The 23,756-nt window shown below is 43.0% G+C and overlaps 1 protein-coding gene across 3 annotated transcripts; it reads left to right on the forward strand.

Annotated features, from left to right (window-relative positions):
• Positions 1-1,713: 1,713 nt before the first annotated feature.
• Positions 1,714-18,883, forward strand: LOC123025058 (transmembrane channel-like protein 5). Of its 3 annotated transcripts, XM_044433503.1 has the most exons (9): positions 1,714-1,794; positions 7,741-7,780; positions 8,423-8,519; positions 10,491-10,690; positions 12,332-12,439; positions 15,175-15,279; positions 16,246-16,345; positions 18,311-18,401; positions 18,654-18,881. In XM_044433503.1, the coding sequence occupies exons 3-9, from the start codon at positions 8,446-8,448 to the stop codon at positions 18,681-18,683; spliced, it is 708 nt and encodes a 235-aa protein (XP_044289438.1). In that variant the 5' UTR covers positions 1,714-1,794; positions 7,741-7,780; positions 8,423-8,445; the 3' UTR covers positions 18,684-18,881. The 3 variants fall into 3 exon arrangements, with proteins under 3 accessions (XP_044289438.1, XP_044289439.1, XP_044289437.1); XM_044433504.1 differs by lacking the exon at positions 7,741-7,780 and having other exon boundaries at positions 1,722-1,794; positions 15,229-15,279; positions 18,654-18,883; XM_044433502.1 differs by lacking the exon at positions 7,741-7,780 and having other exon boundaries at positions 1,722-1,794; positions 18,654-18,880.
• Positions 18,884-23,756: the final 4,873 nt, after the last annotated feature.

Genomic DNA, 23,756 nt, shown 5'->3' on the forward strand with positions numbered 1-23,756 from the left:
TTCTCATCCCCCTGGAGAATTTTGGGGAAACAATGGTCTTCCCCACCATTTGCATGCCACAAATAGAGTGGGCAATTTCAAGAGGCCATTTATACATAGCTCTAACAAGAATATATATCAGAAAAAGAGGACAGAATGCTGTCCAATAAGGAATGAGGAATCTGATCTTTCAAATTCCAATATGTAGGGACATAACCTTCACAACCTAGATTAATATAAAGATGGAAAGTGAAGGGGAAAGATTTGAAATGGAGCATAAGGAAAAACACAAGAACATATTATTATCATTATCATTATCATTATCATTATCATTATCATTATTATTATTATAACATTTCTATGCCGCCCCTTGCCGAAACCTCGGGGCGGCTTACAACATGATAAAATACATTGAAATACAATAGTACATAATAAATTACCATTAAATATAAAAATACAAAAAATACATTGATTTACAAATTAAAATTATCAGTATAAAATAAAAATATAGGAGGAGAAAGAGAAGGAAGAAGAAGTTGCCCAGGCCAGATCATATGTTTTAACAATTGAAATGATGTTTAAATAAAAAGGTCTTTACCTGGCGCCGAAAAACCAGTAACGACGGTGCCAGGCGGACCTCTTTGGGGAGTGAATTCCATAGGTTGGGCGCCACCGCAGAGAAAGTTTATAGTTTAATGTTTATATTCTACCTCTTAGCTAAAAACAGTTTCCCAAGGTAGCTTATACAGAGAATGGACAACCCCTGCCTGCAGACTTACAATCTAAGACATGACATAAAAAGGAAAGGGAACTGTGGGGGAAAGAGGAAGGAAGCTAATTCAGGCACTGGATTCTAAGTTGTGGAGTTCAGCAGGTTATGGACATAGTGAAAACGCTGCTGCTTCCTCTTCCTCTGCTGTCTTCAGCAGGTTCACAGGTGTGTGGCTGCAAGAATGGAGAGCCTCAGGATGATAATAGGCGGGGGGATGCCTGCTGGCAAAGTGCAGCAGGTACTCACCCTGGGTATTGCCCCACAGAGGCTGCCCTTTGGCTACATATGAGATCTGTCAAAAGTTGAGCTGTCAAATGTAACCAAAAGTGCAGGTGAGCTTAGCTGGCAAAAAGGATGGTGGATTGTTCAACTTCATGGCAACATCCTTGGTTGTTGGGGGGCCTTTGGGGGGGTCCTGTGTCCCAAGGGTGTCCTCACTTCTGCTCTTGTTCCCAAGATTTTACCATTACCGGAACATGCAAAAGTGCGAGCTGCCCCATTTAAAAAGTCCAGTTGTTAAAGAGTGAATGATACAGGGTTGATTCCACACACACCCCCTGCCTTGGAACTATTCTGGTATGTAGAATTATATTGTTGTGATGAGCGATGATCCAGTTAATTAATCTGATCCTGGTATGCATGGCCTTCATGCACCCAGTCAACTGGCTCCTGTCGATGGTGGGCACCGTAGCGAAGGAAGGTTGGGCTAATCCACTTGAGTATGCGGCCTTCCTCCTTTGGGAGAGGATGGAGGGAGCCCAAGACAAGAGAACTCCAGCTGGAGGAGCAAGAAACCCTTGCTAATGCGTCCGATTCAGGCGCACCTTGCTCGGCTTTGTCGCGGAAGCAGGCGGGCGGCTCCAGGGACGGGGCGGCTCCAGGGACGGGGCGGCACCTGCGCTCCTGCTCGGAGCGGGACACCGCGCCGCCTCTTCCCCGAGAAGCAGGAGCGGCGGCCGAGAGGACGAGCGGGACGACCTGAGCGCAGCCAGCGCGCCCGCCGTGCCGGATCCGCCGCCTGCGCATCCCGGGGCGAAGAGAAGGTACTGAGGAGCGGCGTGTGCTGAGCGCCCGCGGAGCTGCCTGTGGCCACGGCGCGCGCCCGCCTCTTTCCCGGTTGCTGTTCCGAAACGGGTCGCGCTTGCTTCTTGCCTTCCCTCTTCGTTCTGCCCGCGTATGCCGTGGGGTTTGCCTGCTGCTCAGAACTTACGGGGTTTCTGCAACGTCTCGTATCTGCTGGTTTTAAGTTCTTTTTTCTGGTGCGCTTGGAGAGGGTTGGGCTCAGAGGCAGGAGGAAAACGGAGAGCGCTTGACCATGTACCCTCTTCCAGGGCGCGCGCGCGCACCGGGGGAGCGTCAGCTGCGTTTCCCACGGTATTCCCCCCCCCCGGTGCCCCCCCGTCCCCCCACCACTTCCACTGCCTCCCTGCAATGTGCTAGCTTCTAAAACCAGGGTCGTGCAGGGGATGAGGAAGAAGAGAGGTTGGGAGCTTGCCGCCCGCCCGCCGCTGCCAAGAATGTATTTTATTTGAAGTTCTTCCTTTAAGCTGCACTTGCATCCTGCACTTCCTCCACAGAGCTCAGGGTGGCAGAGAAGTTTCTTCCCCCAACTCCATTTTATTTATGTAACAACAGTCCTGTAAGGTAGGCTAATGAAAGGGGCTGACCTGCGAACAGTGCACTGGGATTTTGAGTAGGGGATTTGTTTGCGGCTCAGATTCTAGTCCAGCGTTCAAACTTGGCCTTCTTCAACCAGCTGGTGCTCCAGGATTTGTTGAATTACAGCTTCCAACATCCGTAGCCGAGAGGCTGCTCTGCATGACCGTTTCAAAACAAGATTAAAGGCCCCTTTTGGGGAAATAGAGCCCCCCCCCCCCCCCAGGGGCCTGGAAAGATCTAGTCCCTGTTGTCTCTTCCTTCACTCAGGGATTTTTATGGAATGCAGAATAATAATTCCACAAGTCACCTTTGGAGTTTCACCAATAAGGAAGTGAAGGCAACATGCTGGGACTGATGGGGAAAAGGATCTAAGGAAGGCTGATTAATGATTGCTAACGTCAACAGAGTTGTAAGCTCACCAAACTTCTCAAAAAAGGGATAGGATCAGAGCATGGCTGTTTCCAGTCTCATTCAGTCCTATGACTTCGGGTGTGAACAGAGTCCTCCACCTACTAAAAGAAACTGACAAACAAAATAGCTATGGCAGCCTTCTCCAATCTGGTGCCCCCCAGATAGGTTGCACAGCAACTCCCATCATTCCCATTTAGCGTGACCATTGGCTTGCATCATGATACTAAAACCAGGCAAGTTCTTTGGAGAAGAAAAAGTCTTTCTCCCTAAATCTGGGTATGGCTATAACTCACTCATGCACACGCATGTTTAAACTGTCAGAATGGACGCTACAGATGAAAAATATTCTTTTTGTTAGACACAATGCCACGGAGATGAGTCTTTGTGATGTTTCTGTTGTGATGCATTTCTTGTTTTTAGAAAGTCGTATTTGTTTTAGCTGTCTTTCTCTCCCACTCCAAATGAACTTGTCAGGTAGGTTCTTGAAAGCGATACATCTCATTAAATTATAATCTGAAACTGGTAGCAAGCCCGTATCAGATTTACCTTCCCAATTCAGGGCAAACTGGGATGCTGTGGCAAAGCAGAAGTCCTAAGTTCGTAATGCTGGAGGCTCAGGCAGTTGTATTATAGACCGTATAGCTTGTTTCTCTTTATCATTCACTGTATTTTTATTTATTTTATAAAATACTTTTTAACAGGCCTTTTAACCCTCAAGGTAGCAGAAAGCAGATCAGAATCTGTTGATACATTTCTGGGTGATTTGCAATATAGTGGCAGGAGTTTGATTGTATTATCTAACACAAGAACGGCTAAGTTGCTCCTCCCTCTCCAAAAACCATGCTTGCAGGAAAGCCAGGATGGGTTTGAGCCTGCAAGTTCTTGTGAGCTTTGGTACTGATCACAAATTTCTCAGGTAATATGTGTCCAGAAGCACCCTGTTTCTTAAATTCTCTGTGCATTATGGCCCACACTACTATTTTGCACCTGGCTCCAGCTGATGGATTTTAAATATCCTAGGAAAATACAAAACAGATCCTCCAAGCCTGAACTCTGCCCACCTCTGGCTTACAACATCAGCGGAAAACATGGTATGATTAAATGAAGAACATGAAACCAAGATCTTTGAACATGAAACCAAGATGGTGGGCGTGTCGTGAGTGGAGCCGCCTGGAGCTGGGGGTCAGACTAGATGGCCCGGGAGACCCCTTCTGACTCTCTCTGTTTCTATGTTTCTAAGATCTAAAATAGAGCCATTTAAAAGTACTATTTTCCAGCAGGGACAAGGAATAGCAACCTTATAGCAACCTTAAGCCTGCTATCCTGTGTATATTTAGGCAGAACAAAGGTTCCGTTCTTAGCATTTCCCAAGCAGCTTGACTGGCTAGAGAATACTGGGAATTTTAAGAGTCTTTCTTTCAGTTTCTTCTTTCTTCCTCAGCACAGAGTTGCACCTAAAATAGTCCAAAAACTTGGCAAACTGAGAGATGCCATTTTACTAAATGCTACAGCCACAGACTTTTAAAATATTTAAATAATATTTAAAGTATTTTAAAAATTACTGCATTATGTTCATTGTTCTGTTTATTGTGTTTATTATTGTAAATGACCCTAAGGCTGCCTGCCACTTGGGCAGTATATAAATATAATGAGTATATAAATAAATATGCCAACAAGGAAACTGTCAATGGAAAAGGCTGTATTGTACAGCCTAGCCAGTCAAAACTTTTCTAGTCAAATAAGTGCAAAAGCAAGCCTTGTTCAGGGCAGGAACAGGCAGGAAAACTGCTGACAGGGACTATCCCACTGTATGAAGTTATTTTCTGGTGGGGAAAACAAGAAGTGGAGTGGACTTTCCTTTGTTCTCTTCCACAGATTGTTTTGGAGAGTAGATCCTTTTTCAGGCTTCTGGGAAGAGAAAAGAGCTTATATCGATGTTCCTGGCACCAGAGCCAAAGTAAAATGTATTAACTTGCTAGCCGCAAGTGGGGTTTTTCCTGCCAGCTATTTCCTGATGACATGATACTGCAGATAAGCCACTGACGTGATCATAAAAGAAATTTCTGTCAATGCAGACATATCTGTCCTTTGCTTCACATTAGTTATAATGATGTGAGTATACCTGTGTGAGATGTGGACTCCTCAAGGCCATTGCCCTTTTCTAACGTTAATTCAGTACATACCAAATATATAGTAATTCTAGCATGTAGGATGTTTGCTTAGTGAAGGCCATCGAACATTTCTTTGGGACTTCTTGTTTTCTTTGCGCAAGTTAAAACATGCCATTTCATTAGAAAAACAAACAAATATGTTTGAAGTGGATTAAATCTCCCAGCCGAAAGACAAGGCCTGGCTGGAAAAGGAAGAGCTATACTGCTTGCTGACTAAGGTTGTAAGGAATAAATCCCAGTAGTGACGATACGGATGCAAAGTACCAAGCAGTAACAGTTTAATTCGTTCTTGCAAGAGCGGGCGTCCACCGCACAGGCAGCGCGCAGTTTACACACAAGACATTGCTTTTTATTCCCTTTTCCCGGCTCGCAGACCCTTCCTCTTTCTCCCATTGGCTGGGTTACTAAGAAGTTACAATCTTCTCTGTCCGCCTACATCATACGACCCCTTGATATGTTCTCCCTCCGGCTCATACATCCCATGTTCATGCTAATGAGCCCATTACCTATGAGAGGTGTGTCAGTTACTATTCATGAACCTATTAAGCCTGTGCAGTACCTTCTTTTGTGGCCTTGTAGGTTCTTACTTAACACCAACTTGCTTCTTAAATCTTGTGGGAGGATGAGATAGGAAGAACAGGCCTTCCTCCAGGCTCATTACAGCCAGTTGTAAAAGGTAATCAGTTTCCTGCTCTCTTCCACTGAAGGTGACAGTTTTACCACTGTCCCCCAATTTTACCCTCTCTGGTATTTTTAGAACTTTGATGTAAGAAACACTATTGCTTTTAGTCAGTGCTTTTTGACACCAATCCCAAGGCTAGCAAGCAGGTCCCAAGCAGCCAACTCTCACGAGCAGATAGCAGACACAATAGCAGCCTGCAGGCACTATGGTAATGATGTTTGCTGCTGATCTGCTAAGCCCTTCAAAATCACTTTGTAAAATCCATTGAAAAAAAGGTGCCGAAACACTGTTCATTGTATGACAAAAAAAGCCCTGCTTTTAGTACAACTATTCACATGGTTCTATTCTCAGGACTTTTAGCCTTAAGGAATTCAATGATCCTACCCTAGCCCTGTATTTCGCCCTTTCTTTGGTTTTCATCTTACCACTTAGTAACAGTAACATTTCATTTCTCACAGGGTCATATTAATTTGCCAGCTCATGTGTTGGCAAAACTAGCCCTCAGTTTGAAAAACTAAGAATTTGCATATATAGTTGTGGGGATTTTTGCTCTCTCTCCCATAATGTTAGAACTTGGGGGTGGGGTATCAGGACATTTTCTTCGAAAAACAAGTAGCAATGAGACATGACATTGTTATCATGGAAGATTTCAACTTCCCTGATATTGGTGGCAGACACATTCAGCCAAACATGGCCCTTCCAAGAGATTTCTCATATGTGTCTCAATAACTTCCTCCAGCAGAAACCCTGCCTTTCTTGAATTCTCTGTTAAGAAGATGGCAAATGCCTGCTGTAGCCAAACAAGTATCCTGAACTTCAAAAGGATAGACTGTAAGAAGTCCAAGTCAGCGAAAAGCAAAATCCCCTGGCAACTCACCCTAAAGAAAAAAGGAGTCTATGAGGGATGGGAGATCTTAAGAAATTCTTAAAGCACAGTAACAACTCATCCCAATGAAGAAAAAGAATAGAAGACTACAAAGGAAATTCTCATGGCTTCACAAAAAGTTAGGAGGGAACTTAAAAGCTAAGAACATGTACAGGAAGTGGAAGGGAGGTCAGGCTTCAAAAGAAGATTGTAAACAGACAGCAAAGACTTTCAGGGATGGTGTCAGGAAGGCTTAAGCGAGTTATGAAAAGTCTAGTAAAAAAACAAACAAACAGATGACGAGGAAAAGGCAGAGGTGCTCAACTCCTAATTTGTATGGAGCACCCCATGACTTCAGTGGGCTGTGGGCAGGGCACATGTGTGTGAGTGAACCTCTTACGAGCTTCTTGCAGGTCTTGTGAATATCGGTGCAGAGCGCTAGACTTAATGGACCTTTGTTTCCTTCCAGCAGGTCTCATTCTATCTAGTTATAAAGGAGGAGCTTGTTTTACTCTTCCTTAATTCTTAGTACACTATTTTGTTTCGTGTTAAGAAGACTGAATCTTTTAAGTCGGGATGCATTTGTGCAAGATAACAAGCCAAAGCAACTACAGCTCGAGAACTACATCTCAGAAAGAGGCCCAACTCTTATCTCTGCTGGGTTGAATTGATATGAAGGGTTTTTAAAAATTATTATCATCACATTGCATGTGTTAATCAGCTCACTAAGGGAAGCGTTTCTGTTATCACCCAGTCTCTATTCTGTGAACTGTAAGTGTTGATACAGTAATTATCATGGCCTGCCTTTCCTGTGTTTCCCTCTGACCTCTTTGTTTATCATTCCTGTTCCTTTCAATCATGTAATATCAGTAGCTTAGTGGAACACTTTCTGCACCTGACAAAGCGGCCTCCAGTCCATAAAAACTTGAACCATAATTCATGTGCTCTCTCTTAAGGTGCCACAAGACTCTGTGATCTGTTTTAGGGTCTGGGACTGCAGCAGATTAGCACAGCTACCCCTTGGGATTTATTTTCCATATTTGTGTGTATGGATGTTGCTCTTATTTGTAGAACAGGTAGGAAAGTTGCTGTTCAGATTTGGAAAGGACAGGGTTAATAGAGCCAGAAGGACTGTTTGAAACTTCCTTAACACTCATTGCCACAGTATGCCAGCTGCAACTTTTTGTTCTGTAAATTACAGGTAAACAGCCCATGTGACTAGGAAATAGCTCTTCTGGAAGGTGAGAACCCTTCTGACTAAAGAAATGCCTTTATCTCTCCTTCCTCCCCACCCACCAAGCTAAGGTAGGGAGATCTGTGTATGAGATGCATTACACATATTTCACTTTTTCCAGTGGAAAGGCTGGCCTCCAAGAATTCCAAGAATATTGCACCAAACCTCTACTGCTTGCATTGGCTACTTTTTGGGTCCAATTTAAACTGCTGGACTTTATTTTTCAAGCCCTCTTCTAAGCACAGGGAGCCTGGGCTCACATTGATAAGAGATGCTAAGTGCGCCCTTGCCAAGAGCAGAGCCTCAGATCTAGGGAATTCTCTCCCCCAGAACAGTTGTGTTGGCTCCATCCTTGAAAGAAAACATTAGACACTTGCATTAAACTGCGTTGCAGTTGCAACCTGATGGCTTTTCTTTTATGCTTAATAACATGAACCTAATGTGCGCCACCTTGGCAGGGCACTCGAGCCTGGGTTTGATCTTCAGCCAGGGCAGGCAGGAAAAATGGTTTCCAGAGGTGAAGCAGGTGGCTGTGCAGCCAGCATATTTTCTAACAGATCAGCCATCAAGTATCTAATGGTAAAATGAGTTCAGGATGAAATTTGACCCGATAAAGCACTATATTAAATTTCCATCCATTTTTTCCTAGAGAGGCGAGGATTTGAAGCCATCATGTCTTTTTACTACAATGAAGCCTTTGAAAACCCGGACTATCACTCCTCTGAAACCCTGGTGGTTGACAGAACGTAAGTCTGAAACACAGCACACAAAGGCTTAGGCTGCTCCTGTTGGGAACTTAACCGAGTAACAGTGCATGTTCCTAGAAGAAACATAACCAGTCAATATCTTATTTCATGAGGGGCTGCAAAAATTTTGCATTGTCTCCTGAAGTCCGATCAGAAATCTCCTCTTTGGAACGCCAGCTCCCACTTTACCTGCTTGTAGCATCCCACTCTTCTGGTTACTAATTAGTCTCCATTGTGCTGAGGGTGATGCTGTTGCATCCTTAGCTTTAAAAGCATCTTATGTCATCACTTGTCTAACGGCAGAGGATGGTGCCAGGGACATAAAGAGCCAGAACTGATGTAAGAACAGGCTTGCACACACGGAGTCCTAAGTTCAGCCTAGGGCTGGGAAGGTCTCCTGTCTGAAATCCTGGAGAACAAGGAGTAAAGGTGAAACCAAGCCGAACTGAGTCTGACCACTTGTTATAGAATAGCTCTGTCTGTTTTTTAAGGTCCTCTGAAAAACATCTTGGGCATCTGGACAGGTTCATATTGGAGCAAGTGCTGCTGAAGTCGAGGATGTGCAAGAATTTCATTCACATTCAAAAAAGATGCCCAGCTTGCACCAAGACGGTGGTTTTCACAAAAGGCTCATACCTGTCTTAAGCTTAAATTTGCAGATGCATCCTTTTGGACTGGAGAACCACTCGCCCACAGGACTTCTATTTTTCCAAGATTTGTTTCAGTTTATTGGCCCTCATCCAGCCCATCCCTCAGTCCATACACTGATCTAGGACTTCCATGACCTCTCCAGATTCAGTTGTTGCAGGAAGCTAGAACTGTGTTATCGGTGTATTGATGGCACTTGCCTCACAATCCCCCAGTGACTGTTCCCAGTCGCTTCAGATGGATGTTAGATAACCCCACAGCTCAATGATTGGATACCTTTGAGTGCAGAATGGGGGGGTTTCAGGAGTTTTCACATCACTGTATCTTTGGGGGCAGTAGTGTTGACCAAATTGTCCATGTCCTGGTGTGCGTATGCCCAAAATACACAACAGGGGAAGGTTTTTTTTTCAAGGATTAATTCTCAAGAATAACCAGCTAACAATGAATCGTTCCAGGTGGCACAACTGAGCAGTCCTTGGTCAGTCCTTTTATACAGGGATCCATAAAGGGTTACACGTAACACAGTTAACACTCTCCAATAGGTTACAGAAGTAAAAAAGTTACACTGGCATGATCTTTCCCGCTTGCATACCGAAGAAGATGCCCCGAAGGAGGGGGAAGATGGGGTGCTATTACCTAGAGGAGGAGGAGGATGGGGTGGCCTGGTGTGAATTGCCCTTTGTGCTGCTGGTATCTGTCAAGGGCCAACTAGCTTTCTCTGGACGGTGCCTGGCCAGTGCCAGCTACATTTCAAGGACGCACACATGCTAATTTCTAGAAACGAAGGTTTTTCTCGGGCCTGGTTATATGTCAATGATGGCCTGATTTTACCTCTGAAAGTTCTACCTACTGATTTGTGCATCAGTTGGAAACTACTCCTTCACACAAAGATGCATTTACCACTCCCTGGACCCACTCATTTAGATCCCCTTAGCTAGCTTTTATCAGCCAGGAGGGGCAGGGATCAGGAGGGTACCCGATCAGTCACACTGCCGCAAGCCCCTTCCCCGCATCATCAGGCCGTAATAACTGCAGTTGTTCCTTCAAACCCATGTCAGACACCTCGACTGGAGCTGCTCTAGCAACACGGTCAAATACACTGTAGAAACCAGCAATTTTGTCCTCAGCGCGCCATGATAAAAGGTCACAGCAGATCTAATCACACAGAAGGCACATTCCAGGACATCAGCATCTATAGATGTTACACTTATTCAAAATAAGTTTAAAACCGCTTTTGATTTCTTTTAGCTCATGCATTTGAAATGTTTATTGAAATGGGGTTTTTTGGTTGTTTTCTTCCCAACTGCCTTATTTGTCACATAGACGACCTTCTCTGAGCAGCACTTTCCCCCAACATAACCCTTACGATTCCTATGAAGAATATGGCGTGGAAGGAAGACAAGGGCAGATTCCACCAGGGGAAATCCCTATGCAGTCAATGTGGACTCAGTCTGATGCTGAATACAGTCCAAGGGATTTGGCATTCAGGATTCCCCATTCAAATCCATATGGAAATGCACAGAGTACGTAATCGTATGCATTTAAACAGTAACAAAGGAGATTTGTTGTCCCTGCGCGATTGTTTATATTTTACTTATGTATTGTTTTAATTATTGTATTATTATATTGCTATTTTAATTGTTGTAAGCTGTTCTGAGACGTTTTATCAGGAAGGATGGGAGAGAAATGTTTTAAATAAATAAGGCCAGCATCCAGTGGTGTCCTTCCGCAAGCTCAAATAGCAGTGATAGAGCTCTGCTGAATCTTTCTATTACACAAGCACTTGGCCATTGCAGGTGCAATCACAGCTACATGGACATAACTTGAATTGGATTCTCCATTTGTGAAGAGCTTGGAGCATAGTTTCTGCTCGCACAGTGCCGTTTGTATTACCAAAGTGACACAGCTGGTTGCTGCTCTATATAATACCCCCTGGAAAGCCTTCCTCCCCTTAATCTGGGAGACAGAACAAATAGTACATTTCAAATTTATTTATTTATTTATTTATTTTTCGATTTATATCCTGCCTTTTTCCTACAAAGGGCTCAAGGCAGCTTACATCTCCTCCTCCATCTTATCCCCACAACAACCACCCTGTGAGGTAGGTTGGGCTGAGAGTCTGTGACTGGCCCAAAGTCACCCAGTTGGCTCCATGGCTGAGCGGGGACTAGAACCCAGATCCTCTGAGTCCCAGTCCCGTGCTCTTCACCACTACACCACACTGGCTCTCTCTTTTTTTTTTTTTTTTTTGAAAGTCAAATGACTTTCAAAAATTAACTTGTTATAGAGGCCTTGTCTGATTTGTAAATAATTGCGATTGATCAAATGCTGCTACATCTAACAACTTTTTGTATCGTTTTGAAATATTTCAATTTTTAAAAAAAATGCTGCTTCCAATAGTACTACTTTGCTATTTTAGATGAAATAGCTTTTCATAGTATTCTGATATTGTATTTTAAAGTGCTAACGTGTAAAATTAATATAAAATGCAGCGTACAGTGGTATTTTATGTGCACAGTGCATGTGTGTGCAGAAATAACAGTATTGAAATATGGGATGGATCCATCCTGAGGAACATGCAAATAGGCTGGTGGAAGTGGAGTGTCCCGCCCTCTCCTCCCCATGGCAACTCCTAAAGAACATTACACAGAAGGCCAGGGGTTGTGATGCATGGGGTGAGCTGAAGAAGCCCCTGTGATCAGGCAGGGGCCCCTTCTGTGAGCAGAGCCCTTCCATCCATGAAAGGCTGATCCTGTTTCAATCTTTATTTACATCTGGAACCCAGGAAGTTAAGAATCTGCATGGATACAAGTTTTACCATGAAGTGTTTGCTCCTGCAGAAATCTAGGTTTCTTTTGATTAAAAAAGACAGATTTCTAGCCCTCTTGAGAGAAGGACTGTCACAAAATATCTGTGAATATGGAATATTAATTGTTTGGAAACAACAGATTGTGTGTATGTGTGCATGCACATGGAGGACTTCTGAACTTGGCTCTCCCCTGGTTCTCACTAGGATGATAAACTTGTGTTTGACTTAATGCTACTGGAGCCACTTCATACTGCAGGAGAAAGCTCATGCAGCAAAATCTTCCTTTGTGCAAAATAAATGTAGAACTCCCTCAAAGCACGAGTTAAGTCTTGTACTCTTCTCTTATTTTTAACAGTCAATCCTTCATTTGAATATGAACCGGAATTTGCACAGACGCTGCCCACTGCCAGGAGTGCTTTGAATGATGATTACGCACACAGACCTTTTGATGCAGATGATGGAGGTAAGGTTGTTGGAGATCAAGTGTTGAAATGCAAGTTTCAGTCCAAAAAAGTATTAAATTGAATAGGCTTCTTAGTGACCCAGATGTTAACATTTTTGGGAAAGCTACTGGATAGCTAAATAACTTTTGATTATCAATAGACTTGTGAAGACCATGTATAATAAAGATCATGAGGGTGTCACAGTGTTTCTTTCTGACATCAGTGGTGCATCTAGTTAATTTTAGTCCCTGGATTCACTAGGCTTTTAGGAGCACCCTCTTTAGACGATAATTATCTGTCCTCACTTCAAAATGTGGCAAACTAGCTCTGCTGTGTTTGAGGGAACTTGTCAATCTTCCAAGAGGGGCCTGGAACATCTACCCCAACGTCCTACCCTAAGTTTATAATTTCTGACATTTGATTTGAAGAATTTTATTGTGGTGATTAGGGATTGCAGCTGACGCAGTGGTTCAAACCGCTGTGCTGCTGTGCTGGTAGATCGAAAGGTCGCCGGTTCAAATCTGCACAACGGGGTGAGTTCCCGTTGCTCCGTCACAGCTCCTGCCAACGTTGCAGTTTGAAAGCATGCAAAGGCAAGTAGATGAAAAGGTACCACTTCGGTGGGCAGGTAACAGCATTCTCTGCACTTCATTGTTTAGTCATGCCAGCCACATGACCACAGAGACTGTGGACAAACGCTGGCTCCCTTGGCTAGGAAACAGAGATGAGCACCGCCCCCTGGAGCCAGGCATGACTGGACTTAATGTCAAGGGGAAACCTTTACCTTTTTATTGTGGTGATTGCCCCACTTCATCACTAATACATGTGATTAGGGGCAGTATTTTGAACTCCTTTAGACTTAAATGGTATCAGCCTGCTGGCCCAAAGAAATAGAGAATCACGAAGGTTGTAGATGTTGTACAGGACAGAAAAGTCATGCAATCCATTTTTATAGTTAAACATCTGGATATAGAGAATGCAATGCGGCATTCTGGAGATTAAGCCTTCTGTTCATTTTAAGGAGTTCCATAGGATACTCATTTAGGGTGAAAATCCTTCAACTACTACCGTGTTCTCACATCAAAATACAGAAACTGCCAGGAATCAGGAAAAAGTTAACATTATTCGAATCTCTTAGCTCTTGCAAGACCAACGAAGGATGCAGTAATGAGCAGCAGACCTTCAGCGGCTACTTAAATGCATAATTTGGCTTGGAACTGGAAAGTATTATGATGAAAGAAAGAGAGAGCTGCAGCTCTTCTGTTGCAGGGTGCATACACCTATGGTAGGATAGAGAATTTACATATTTGCTTTGTCTAGCGTAGTGTCTTAACTGTCTAACTAAGCATAATGCCATTTACACAAGTAGCAATTCCATGGATTTGTAGAAGTAATTTGCAGATTAGAAATGTGATTTGGATTGGTATTCTAAGCATGGGGGCTGCGATCTTTTTACTCTTGCTGTGGCCCCCAGTTGCAGTTCCTGCAACTACTGTTGCACCTGTTTGAGCCAAGGGAAGGTTTTCTTCCCGTGTAAATAGTTGCCATCCCCATCCCCAGTTTGTGGATTGACATTACAAACCTGTGCATCCTTCCCCCTTTTTGGAAAGCACACAATCCTGAACGTGTGAACTACTACCCTGGGGGTCAGTTTGCACAAATGTTGCAGCTGACAGCCACTTTTGAAACTCTGTCTATTTGAGCTACTGGTATACCATTTGATATTATTAGATCTTCAAGCAGTTTACATTTAAAACACAGAATAGTGCAATATAAAATAATGGCTACATTTAAAGCATTTCAGGAACAGTAGAACAGAGCACTGTGACTGCGAGAGGGGATGCCTGAGTCTATAGGTGCATCTTCAAGAGACAGCTAAAGCTTGCTGGAGTCTCCACCTCTCAGTTCATGGAGAAGGCTGGCTTATTTGCTGTCACGTTGCTGATCCGTCAAACAGTTTTCAGTAGGGCTGCTCAAAGAAAAACAAATAAGAAGTCTCACAGGCCCTATGCCAGGTTTTTTTTTTTTTTTTTTGGATCTTGGTTGTAGAGTTTTGGGAGTAATTTATTGCGTGGTCATGAGACATGGAGACTGATGAAACTTAAATGCAAAATCTAATTCAGGCTTTTGCTTGTAAAAAAAAAAAAACTCCTTTATGTAATGATATTTATCAATCACTTACATTAAAAGATAATTTCTAAGTGATGTACAAAAATACAATATTAGATCATAATTAGATCACATATTGTTCTGTATAAATGACAAAATTATCTTCCTGGTACATTTTGTAGTTCAGGCTTCAAAAATTCTTGGGACATGATGTTAGACCACTCGGATGTGGTTCATTCACCTGGCTTGTTCATTATTGTTTCACTTATCAGTAAAATCTATTTTCCTCTGTCAAATGTTGGACCATATATTGTATAAGCAGCAATAGTTGAGTTAGGCTCAGTGTACTATTGTGGAAGCCTGCATTGGCGCTGTCAGATGTACTTCAATTAAGGGTGCAATCCTGTGCATATTTAGATAGAAAACTTTCAGCATGCCACAACCTAGAGTTGTGCCTTGAGTGGCTGGTTGAGAATAAGCAGACCTATTTAGCTCATTTGTACATTTATTTAGCTTTCACGGTTACAATCATATCCGCATTTACCTGGGAGCGAGTCTCACTGAAATCAGTGGGACTGATGCCTGGGTAAACATGCATGGGATTGTGCTGTAAGATAATTAAAAGGTGTGTGCATTTAATCTTCAGCTAATTTCATTCAGAGAGAAAACAGGCAAGATACTGATACGGTTTTCATGACAGATTCCAGTCAACCTCAGTTGCACCCAGGATATAATGAAGACAGGAAAAAAGGTATTTTATTATGGTTTATTGTTTTGTGCTATGCTGATTATTTTGCTTATGGTTATTAAGATATTATTGATTGTTCTTGTTTTTTAAATCTTACCTGCCATGTCTTTATAAACAGCTTCTGCTATCCGGTGGCATAAAATTATAATAAATGAAGTAAAACTTCTCTTAGAATAAATTGTAGTGCATTATTTTTATGTTATGATTTAAGCATGGGATAAAGCTTAGATTGAGATTAGTTGTACTTAAAATGCTTTAATGGCCCTACCTCGAGACGTTAAAATCATTTGGGCATATGTTTGTCATAACTAACATATACCCCATTGCTTTCAATGGGTGTTCTCACTCTTGTTGCCGGTGCTGTCTGCCCCTGTTTATGAAAAGAACCTTGCCTGGAATCTGTGTGGTTGACCTTTCAGAGATGAGCTGAAACTTTTTTGTCCTCCTTGCATTTTTAGAACCCCCTGATACTGAAGGTGCCTCCAGCTCTTATGCCAGCTGGTTCTAGGTTTTCTAGGTTCTGCAATTTGCATTGTTTATTTTACTGTGGGCTGTTGTTGTTGTTACTGGTTTTTTTTCCTGTTACATGGTTAGTCTTGTGTATGGTGCTTGTTTACAAGGGATTGAAACCAGACTTAGAGTAGCAGACCCACTGAAATAATAATTTTTCTTGCCATTGTGTATTATCCTCATTAGACACTTCGTGGGCTAGAGCCAGATTTAGTCACGCTTAGGACAAAACTAGTGAAATCAATGGTACTTAAACTAGCCAGGCTTAACTTAAATCCCATTTATTTCAGGGAGTGTGACCATGTCTGAGTCTCCCCTAAAACCTCCTTTCAGCTTCCTGTTCCTGTTGTGTTCCTTTCTCTACTGCTCCTGCTGCCTATTTCTTGCAGTTTCATTCTTTACTTGGAAATGCTTGATAATTATGCCACTACTGGTGTGTTTTCAATTTCTTTACTGTAGATGAAAAATTAATCAATGATCTTGCTGTCATGTCCACCCGTGAAAGGATTAAAACTATCAAGAAGATTCCAAAGCCCATGAGAGAAAAAAGAGAGATCAGGTAATAGGAAAATACGTGTGGATGGATGGCGTTAAATGCCTTTCCCACACCTGCTGCATTGTGGAGGGAAGTGGTTGTAGGGGAGGATTAGTGATGGTAAGATGAATTTTAGCGAAAGGCAACGGGTTCCATTGCAGTGAGACAGTGTAGCCACTCTGGGTTTCATTCTGACCCATGGGGAATCCTTTTCCCAAAATAGGTTCCATACCATGGATAGCTTCTTTAAATTGCAGACTGAAACCCAGAATTGATACACTGCCCGTCTGATATTGGAGCCTCCAGCCAGTGCTGGTAGCTTGAGCATCCTGTTCCTTCAAATCGACCTTAAAGTTGTCCCATTTTAGTGTTTACATTGTACATCTCATTTACATTTGCTTTAGGTATCTTGAAAAATACCATGGGACTCTTTTGTCTATGGGTGTCAAGCTTTTCTTTTTCATTTATACTGTTACGTATATTAATTTCTTCTAAAATTGCCTGGAATTATTTTGTGGAAGCCAGTCTAAAATGTTTTAATTAATAAATAAATAAAGATTTTAAAAATGAGCAAACATATTTGCTTGTTTAATATGCTATTTTGCCTTGAATTTATTTATCGCATTTGTATACCACCCCATAGCTGAAAGCTCTCTAGGTGGCTCACAATGCAATCTGAATATATATAAAATACAGATAAAAATAGATAACAATAACAAACAAACCATAAAACCAAACCAACAGAGACCTGGGTGAGAGAGGGGGTGGGATGTCTCCCTCTCTCAACTGTACCTGCCCGGGTACCTGGTCCAGCACCGACCATGCCTGGAGGGGAGGGGGGGGGTCACTTTGGTTTACCGAGCCTCTATTTCCCTCATGGGGCTTCCTGTCCTCTCAAGGCCAGAAGCTCAATCCAGACAAGACGGAGGTCCTGTTGGTGGGTGGTTCGGGCTTCGGGGTGGGGGACTTGGACCTTGTCCTGAATGGGGTTGCACTCCCTCTTAGGGACAAGGTTTGCAGCTTGGGAGTGCTCCTCGACCCTGAGCTGTTATTAGAAGCTCAGGTGACGGTGGTGGCGAGGAGTGCTTTCCTCCAGCTCCGACTGATCCATCAGCTGCGTCCCTACCAGGAGAACGATTGCCTGTCAACAGTGACACATGCGCTGGTAACTTCCTGATTAGACTTCTGTAATGCGCTCTACGTGGGGCTGCCCTTGAAGACGGTCTGGATACTTCAATTGGTGCAAAATAGAGCTGCCAGGTTGCTGACAGGGACTGGGCGTTGTTCTCATATAACCCCAGTCCTCCGTCAGCTTCACTGGCTTCCCATTGAAGTCTGGGCCCAATTCAAGGTGTTGGTTATCACCTGTAAAGCCCTCAACGGCTTGGGACCTGGTTATCTAAAGGAGCGCTTGTGTCCATATATGCCCGCCCGCCACCTGATATTGGCAGCAGAGGCCCTCCTCCAGGAACCCTCCCTGAAAGATATTAGGAGGGTGAGTACCCAGAGGAGGGCCTTCTCTGAGTTGCCGCCCCATCTATGGAATGCGCTCCCCAGAGAGGTCCACCTGGAGCCGTCGTTATTTGTTTTTCAGCGCCAGGCCAAGACCTTTTTATTTAAAAGTTATTTGAATTGTTAATTTATTGACTGTATTTATTGGGTTTTTATGTATGTGCTGAGATGTGTCCGGTTTTTTTTTAAGTCTAATTATTGTTGTTGTAAGCTGCCTTGAGGCTTTTTGCAAATGGGGCGGCATAGAAATGGTTTAAATAAATAAATAAAATAGAGTAAAATTAAATTACAGTATAAATAAATGAATGAGAGAGTATGAAATGGGGAAAAGGCTAGAACTTGACGCAAGTACTGGATATTATAAAGTTCTAGGAATATAATGGAAACCCTCAAAAAAGCCATTTAGGATCTGCAATATCTTTGTTTAAAACAAACCGAACAAGGGTTCATTTACTTTTTTCATCCACTAATCAACAGGAATAATGCTATTAAGGAAAGAACAAGAAAGTCCCGCAGACACGACGCTCAAATGAACAGTTGCGCTCAGTGCTTCTACAACACTGCTTTGGTAAGTGTGCCTTGCCTTCATTGAGAAAGACGAGTTCAGTGGGAATGAACCCGGGTTCTAGCATTATGGGAGAGGAAGAAAAGGCTCTCCCTGTCCACTTTCTTCACACCACATACAATTCCGTACAGCTCTGTCCAGTCTCCCCTGACTTGCCTTCTTGCAAGCAGAGCAATCCCAGCTGCTGGAATCTTTCTTCAAAAGAGCTGCTCAAGCACTTGCTCATTCTAGTTGCCCTTTTCTGCACTTTTTCAGCTCTACCATATCCCTTTTTCGCTGCAGTGACTAGACCGGCACACAATCTGCTAAGTGTGTTCACACCACAGGTTTGTAAAAGGACAGTGTGACATCGGTAGTTATATTTCAGTGCCTTTCCTAATTGTGCTTACCCCAGAGTTTGCCCTTTTCAAAGCAGCCGCGGACCGGTTTGACATTTTCATCAAGCTTTCTACCACCCGCTGACGAGCCCTTTCTTGGTCAGTTCCTGCCAGCTCAGATCACATCAGCTTGTGCTTGAACATGAGATTTTCTGCTGCAACATGCATTACTGTCCTCTTGCATTACCTGGCTGCTAGCCTTGGTGCCTGCATGCTGCCTCCATGTCAGAGGCATATGCCTGCGTGCACCAGTCGCTGGGGAACTCGGGAGGAAGGGAGCTGTTGCAGTTGTATCCTGGCTTACGTTTCCTGTGGGCAGCTGGTTTGCTGCAGTATGAACAGATCGCTGATCCAGGGGGCCCTTTGGTCTGATCCTGCATCTATTTTATTATGTTCACTTCAATTGGTGCAAAATAGAGCTGCCAGGTTGCTGACGGGGACGGGGCGTTATGCTCACATGACTCCAGTCCTCCATCAGCTTCATTGGCTTCCCATTGAAGCCCGGGCCCAATTCAAGGTGTTGATTATGACCTACAAAGCCCTAAACGGCTTGGGTCCTGGCTACCTGAACGAGCGCTTACGTCCGTATATGCCCGACCGCCCTTTGAGATCTGCGGGAGAGTCCCTTCTCCGGGAACCCTCCATGAAAGAAATTAGGAGAGTAAGTACTCGGAGGAGGGCTTTCTCTGTGGTGGCGCCCAACCTATGGAATTCACTCCCCAAAGAGGTCCGCCTGGCACCGTCGTTACTGGTTTTTCGGCGCCAGGTAAAGACCTTTTTATTTAAACATCATTTCAATTGTTAAAACATATGATCTGGCCTGGGCAACTTCTTCTTCCTTCTCTTTCTCCTCCTATATTTTTATTTTATACTGATAATTTTAATTTGTAAATCAATGTATTTTTTGTATTTTTATATTTAATGGTAATTTATTATGTACTATTGTATTTCAATGTATTTTATCATGTTGTAAGCCGCCCCGAGGTTTCGGCAAGGGGCGGCATAGAAATGTTATAATAATAATAATAATAATAATTAACAATATAAATAAATAAATGAAATTAACTGTAATGTTTCACTGAGGAAGGGGGGTATTGGGAAACTAACAGCTGGATGTCCCCTTAGGATAAACAAACTGGTTCCCTCCAGATAATTAGACTACCCCTCCCAAAATTCCTGAGTATTGGTTTATGGAAACTTATGTCCAAACATACAGAGATATTGTGCAAACACAGAGCACCAAAGCATCTTAGATGCAGCTCTCAAAAATCTTTGGAATAATTAATTGTTTTGTGGTGTATGTGCGCATGCATGTGCATCCTTGTGTTTTATTATGAAGTATAACTTCTCTTAATCTTGAAAGAAATGACTCTGTGTAACTTTAGACAGTCAGTAGGCAACATACATGTCTTTGCTTGAATGTAACACTTAAGAATGTCCCAAGCATATTGGCACAGAAGGTTTACATGGGCAGTTTGCCATATGGCTAAGAGCTATGCCAAGCTTCTGCTGAAAGGCTATATAAACAGATATGAGACCTGAAAAGCCCTTTCCAAATGAATGGCTGCATTCATGCCACTATCTTTTCAGAGAACTGACATGAAGAATCAGACATTTTCCAGCCATGTATAGCGTAATATAGTTTGCTGGATACCTGCTAAGTCATATGAATGAGAAGCTGCTTTCTGCTCCAAAATAACATAAACCTCTCAGACAAAAACTGGGGTAGCACTGAAAGTTGTTATTGGAGAAAAATATAGGATTTTTTTTCAAAAATACATTTAAAGGATAAATAATGCCAGCATTTATAAGATTTATATCATCAACTCTTAAAACAGTGGGTAAATAAAAAGGTTTTCACCTGGCACTGGAAAGAATAAAGTGTCTGTGCCAGACACACCACTCTGGGGAGCATATTCCAAATCTGAGGAGCATATTCCAAAGCCAGGTCGCTACCACAGAAAAGGCCCTTCCCTGGGTGGCCGCTCTTCTAACCTCCTTCAGAGAGGGCTTCCAAAGAAAGACCTTAGTGAAAGATCTTACATTTGGGCAGGTGGATATGGAAAGAGACATTCCTTCAACCATCCAGGCCCTAAACTATTTAGGGGTTTATAAATCAAAGTTAACACCTTAATTTGGGACTAGACTTCAATTGTTATCAGGGTACTGGTGACACCTCAGCCCAAACCTCTTCCAGCAGTTTCATGAAGATGCTGAACAGCATGGGGGATAAAATGGAACCCTGTGGAAGCCTGTGGCATAATGCCATGGCACAGAGCCATAATGTCCCAACATCACATTCTGGAATCAGCCAGCCAAGTAGGAGCGGAACCACTGCAAAGCAGTGCCTCCAACCTCCAATTCGGCCAGCCTACCCAGAAGGATACATGGTTGATGGTATTAAAAGCTGCTGAGCTGCCCAGAAGAACCAACAGGCATGCTCTCCCCCTGTTCTTCTCCTGGCAAAGGTCATCCCACAGGGTGACCAAGGCAGGCTCAGTCCCAAAACCAGGCTCAAAACCAAACTGAAATGGATCCAGATGGTCAGTGCCTGGAGTTGTCCTGCCACCACCTGCTCAAGCACCTTGCCCAAGAACAGGCTAGTAGCCCAGGTCTATAACTGGTGGCTACTTCTCGATTCAGGTTTGCCTTCTTTAGGAGAGATTTGAGAACTACCTCCTTCAAGGGGGCAGGGAACAGCCCCTCCCTCGGAGGCATTTATGACTGACTTCCTGGACCCAGGTGTGCATCACATCCTTGGCTTTGATGATCAGCCATGAAGGGCAAGGGTTGAGTATACAGGTGGTGGCCCAGACTTGTCCAAGCACCTTGTTCGCATGCTCAGGCCACAATAATTTAAACTTATCCAACAGTGGTGTACTAGATGGTACTCTGGACACCTCTGCTACAGGAATGCTACTAACTGTGGAGTCCAACTTGTGGAGAATCCGAGTGACTTTATTCTTAAAGTGCGATGCAAATTTGTCGCAGCAGGTCATTGAAGGTTCAGTAAGAATCATCTTGGACTCAAGAGTGTAAAAGGCCCTGAAACACTTTGGAGAGCTCTGCTGGATGGTACTGTGTGGATGCAATGGAGGCAGAGAAGAATGTTTTCTTTGCTGCCCTCACCATCACAGCATAGGCTTGATAATGAGCTCCGAGTAGTGTTTGGTCAGATTCAGCACGAGTTTTTCCTCGACCTGAGCTCTGGCAGTCTGCCAGCCGGCTTTATTACCGACAAATCAGATGTGTACCATGGTGCAGAACTGGCTCTGTTCGGAGGGAGAGATCATTAAAGTGCAATCATTGTATCTACCACCTGGGTCATTTCTGCATTCCACAGAGTAAACTGGGCACTAGCCGTATCAACTGGAAAATCCCTCAGAACCCTCTGGAATCTGACAGGATCCATCAGACTCTGGGGCTGGACTATTTTAATAGATCCCACACCCTTGCAGAGGAAGGGAAAGAAATCAAAAGTTTAAATCTCAAAAGAAAGTGATCTGACTGTGGCAAATGGCGCAATATCAGTTCCCTCACCGTCAGTCGAATGTTATAAAATGTTTCCTAGCTTTTTAGTTCCTGAGCTTCATTGTTTAGCACTGAATCAGGTTATCATCTTTTAATGATGTCTATATAACTGTAATTCCTAAACCCTACAGGGATACTACAGCACTAATTACTGACCTATATCACTGATTAATGTTGACATTAAAATACGAACTTCAATTCTGGCTGACAGACTACAACAATTTATCAACAAACTGGTTCAGACAGATTGGATGGGACTTATTAAAGATAGGCAGGGGGTTGATAATATCAGATTGGTTGTGGATCCAATTGCATTAAATCAGAACTTTACAGCCACCATTCTTTCCTTGGTTGTAGAAAAGGGTTCTGATAACATTTATTGGAAATGTATTTTTGCTACATTGACATTTTGGTCTTCTTCCATAATTTCAGAAATGGGTTGATTTTTTAAAAATTAAACCTGACAAATCACAGTTAGGACCAACTGTTTTTGTCTAATTTCTTCTTAATTGAGAGGAACTACAAAGGGATGTCTTCTTTCTTCACTTGTATTTGACGGAAGGACTCCCTGGAGAAGAGCCTAATGCTGGGAACAATTGACGGCAAAAGAAGAAGGGGACGGCAGAGGATGAGGTGGCTGGATGGAGTCACAGAAGCAGTCGGCATGAGCTTAGGTGGACTCTGGGGATGGTGGAGGACAGGAAGGCCTGGAGGAGTGTTGTCCATGGGGTCGCGATGGGTCGGACACAACTTCGCGACTAACTACAACAACAATTTGACTTAAGTTTGAAATTCCAGGCATGTCCAACTAAACCCCAATGTTCATAGGCTTGTGCATAATGGTTCAGAATAAAAACTAATCCTTTACGCTGAAGATCTTACATTGTTTATTTTGGAACTCCAGTGATCTGTTCCACCTTTGATGCACATGATAATTCTGGATATTTATCAGGCTATTCTATTAACTGGCCAAAGGCTGAACTTATGCTCATAGAACTGGCAATTTAGCCTTTAGGTTGAGTTTATTACTTACTTTGGAATGATTGTTCCTAGAAATATATGTCAAATGATTAAAGTAAACATCAGTAAGTTGATTAATGAGATCTCATGGGACATTATAGATGGGCATCCTTAAGGCTAACTATACGGAGGATGGCAAATATTATTGAAATTAAGGTTATAAATAAAAATGTTTGTGTTTTACATGGCATTCTTTTATTCCCTGGCAAGTACTTTCAGAACTTTAATGCTTTGTTTCATAAATTTTTATGGAGTTCCACTCCACCAAGAATATCCTAGAACAAGATGCAACTTTTAATCAAGAAGATGGATTTGGCTTTCCTAATTTTTACTTATATCACATGGCCTACCTGTTGACTTGTATAAGAATGTGGTTTTTCTTCATTCAGAATATTTTTTTCTCCTTGCTCATTTCTGGAATCTTTATGCT

This window comes from Varanus komodoensis, unplaced genomic scaffold (genome assembly GCF_004798865.1).
Source record: "Varanus komodoensis strain SLA01 unplaced genomic scaffold, ASM479886v1 scaffold26, whole genome shotgun sequence".
NCBI lineage: Eukaryota > Metazoa > Chordata > Lepidosauria > Squamata > Varanidae > Varanus > Varanus komodoensis.

Excerpts from the sequence above, each read along its gene's own strand:
- LOC123025058 (XM_044433503.1), top strand. The coding sequence starts at position 8,446 with ATGTCTTTTTACTACAATGAAGCCTTTGAAAACCCGGACTATCACTCC. Across the intron at positions 10,691-12,331 it reads TCCATATGGAAATGCACAGA|TCAATCCTTCATTTGAATAT; the intron begins GTACGTAATCGT and ends TATTTTTAACAG. Across the intron at positions 12,440-15,174 it reads TTTTGATGCAGATGATGGAG|CTAATTTCATTCAGAGAGAA; the intron begins GTAAGGTTGTTG and ends TTTAATCTTCAG.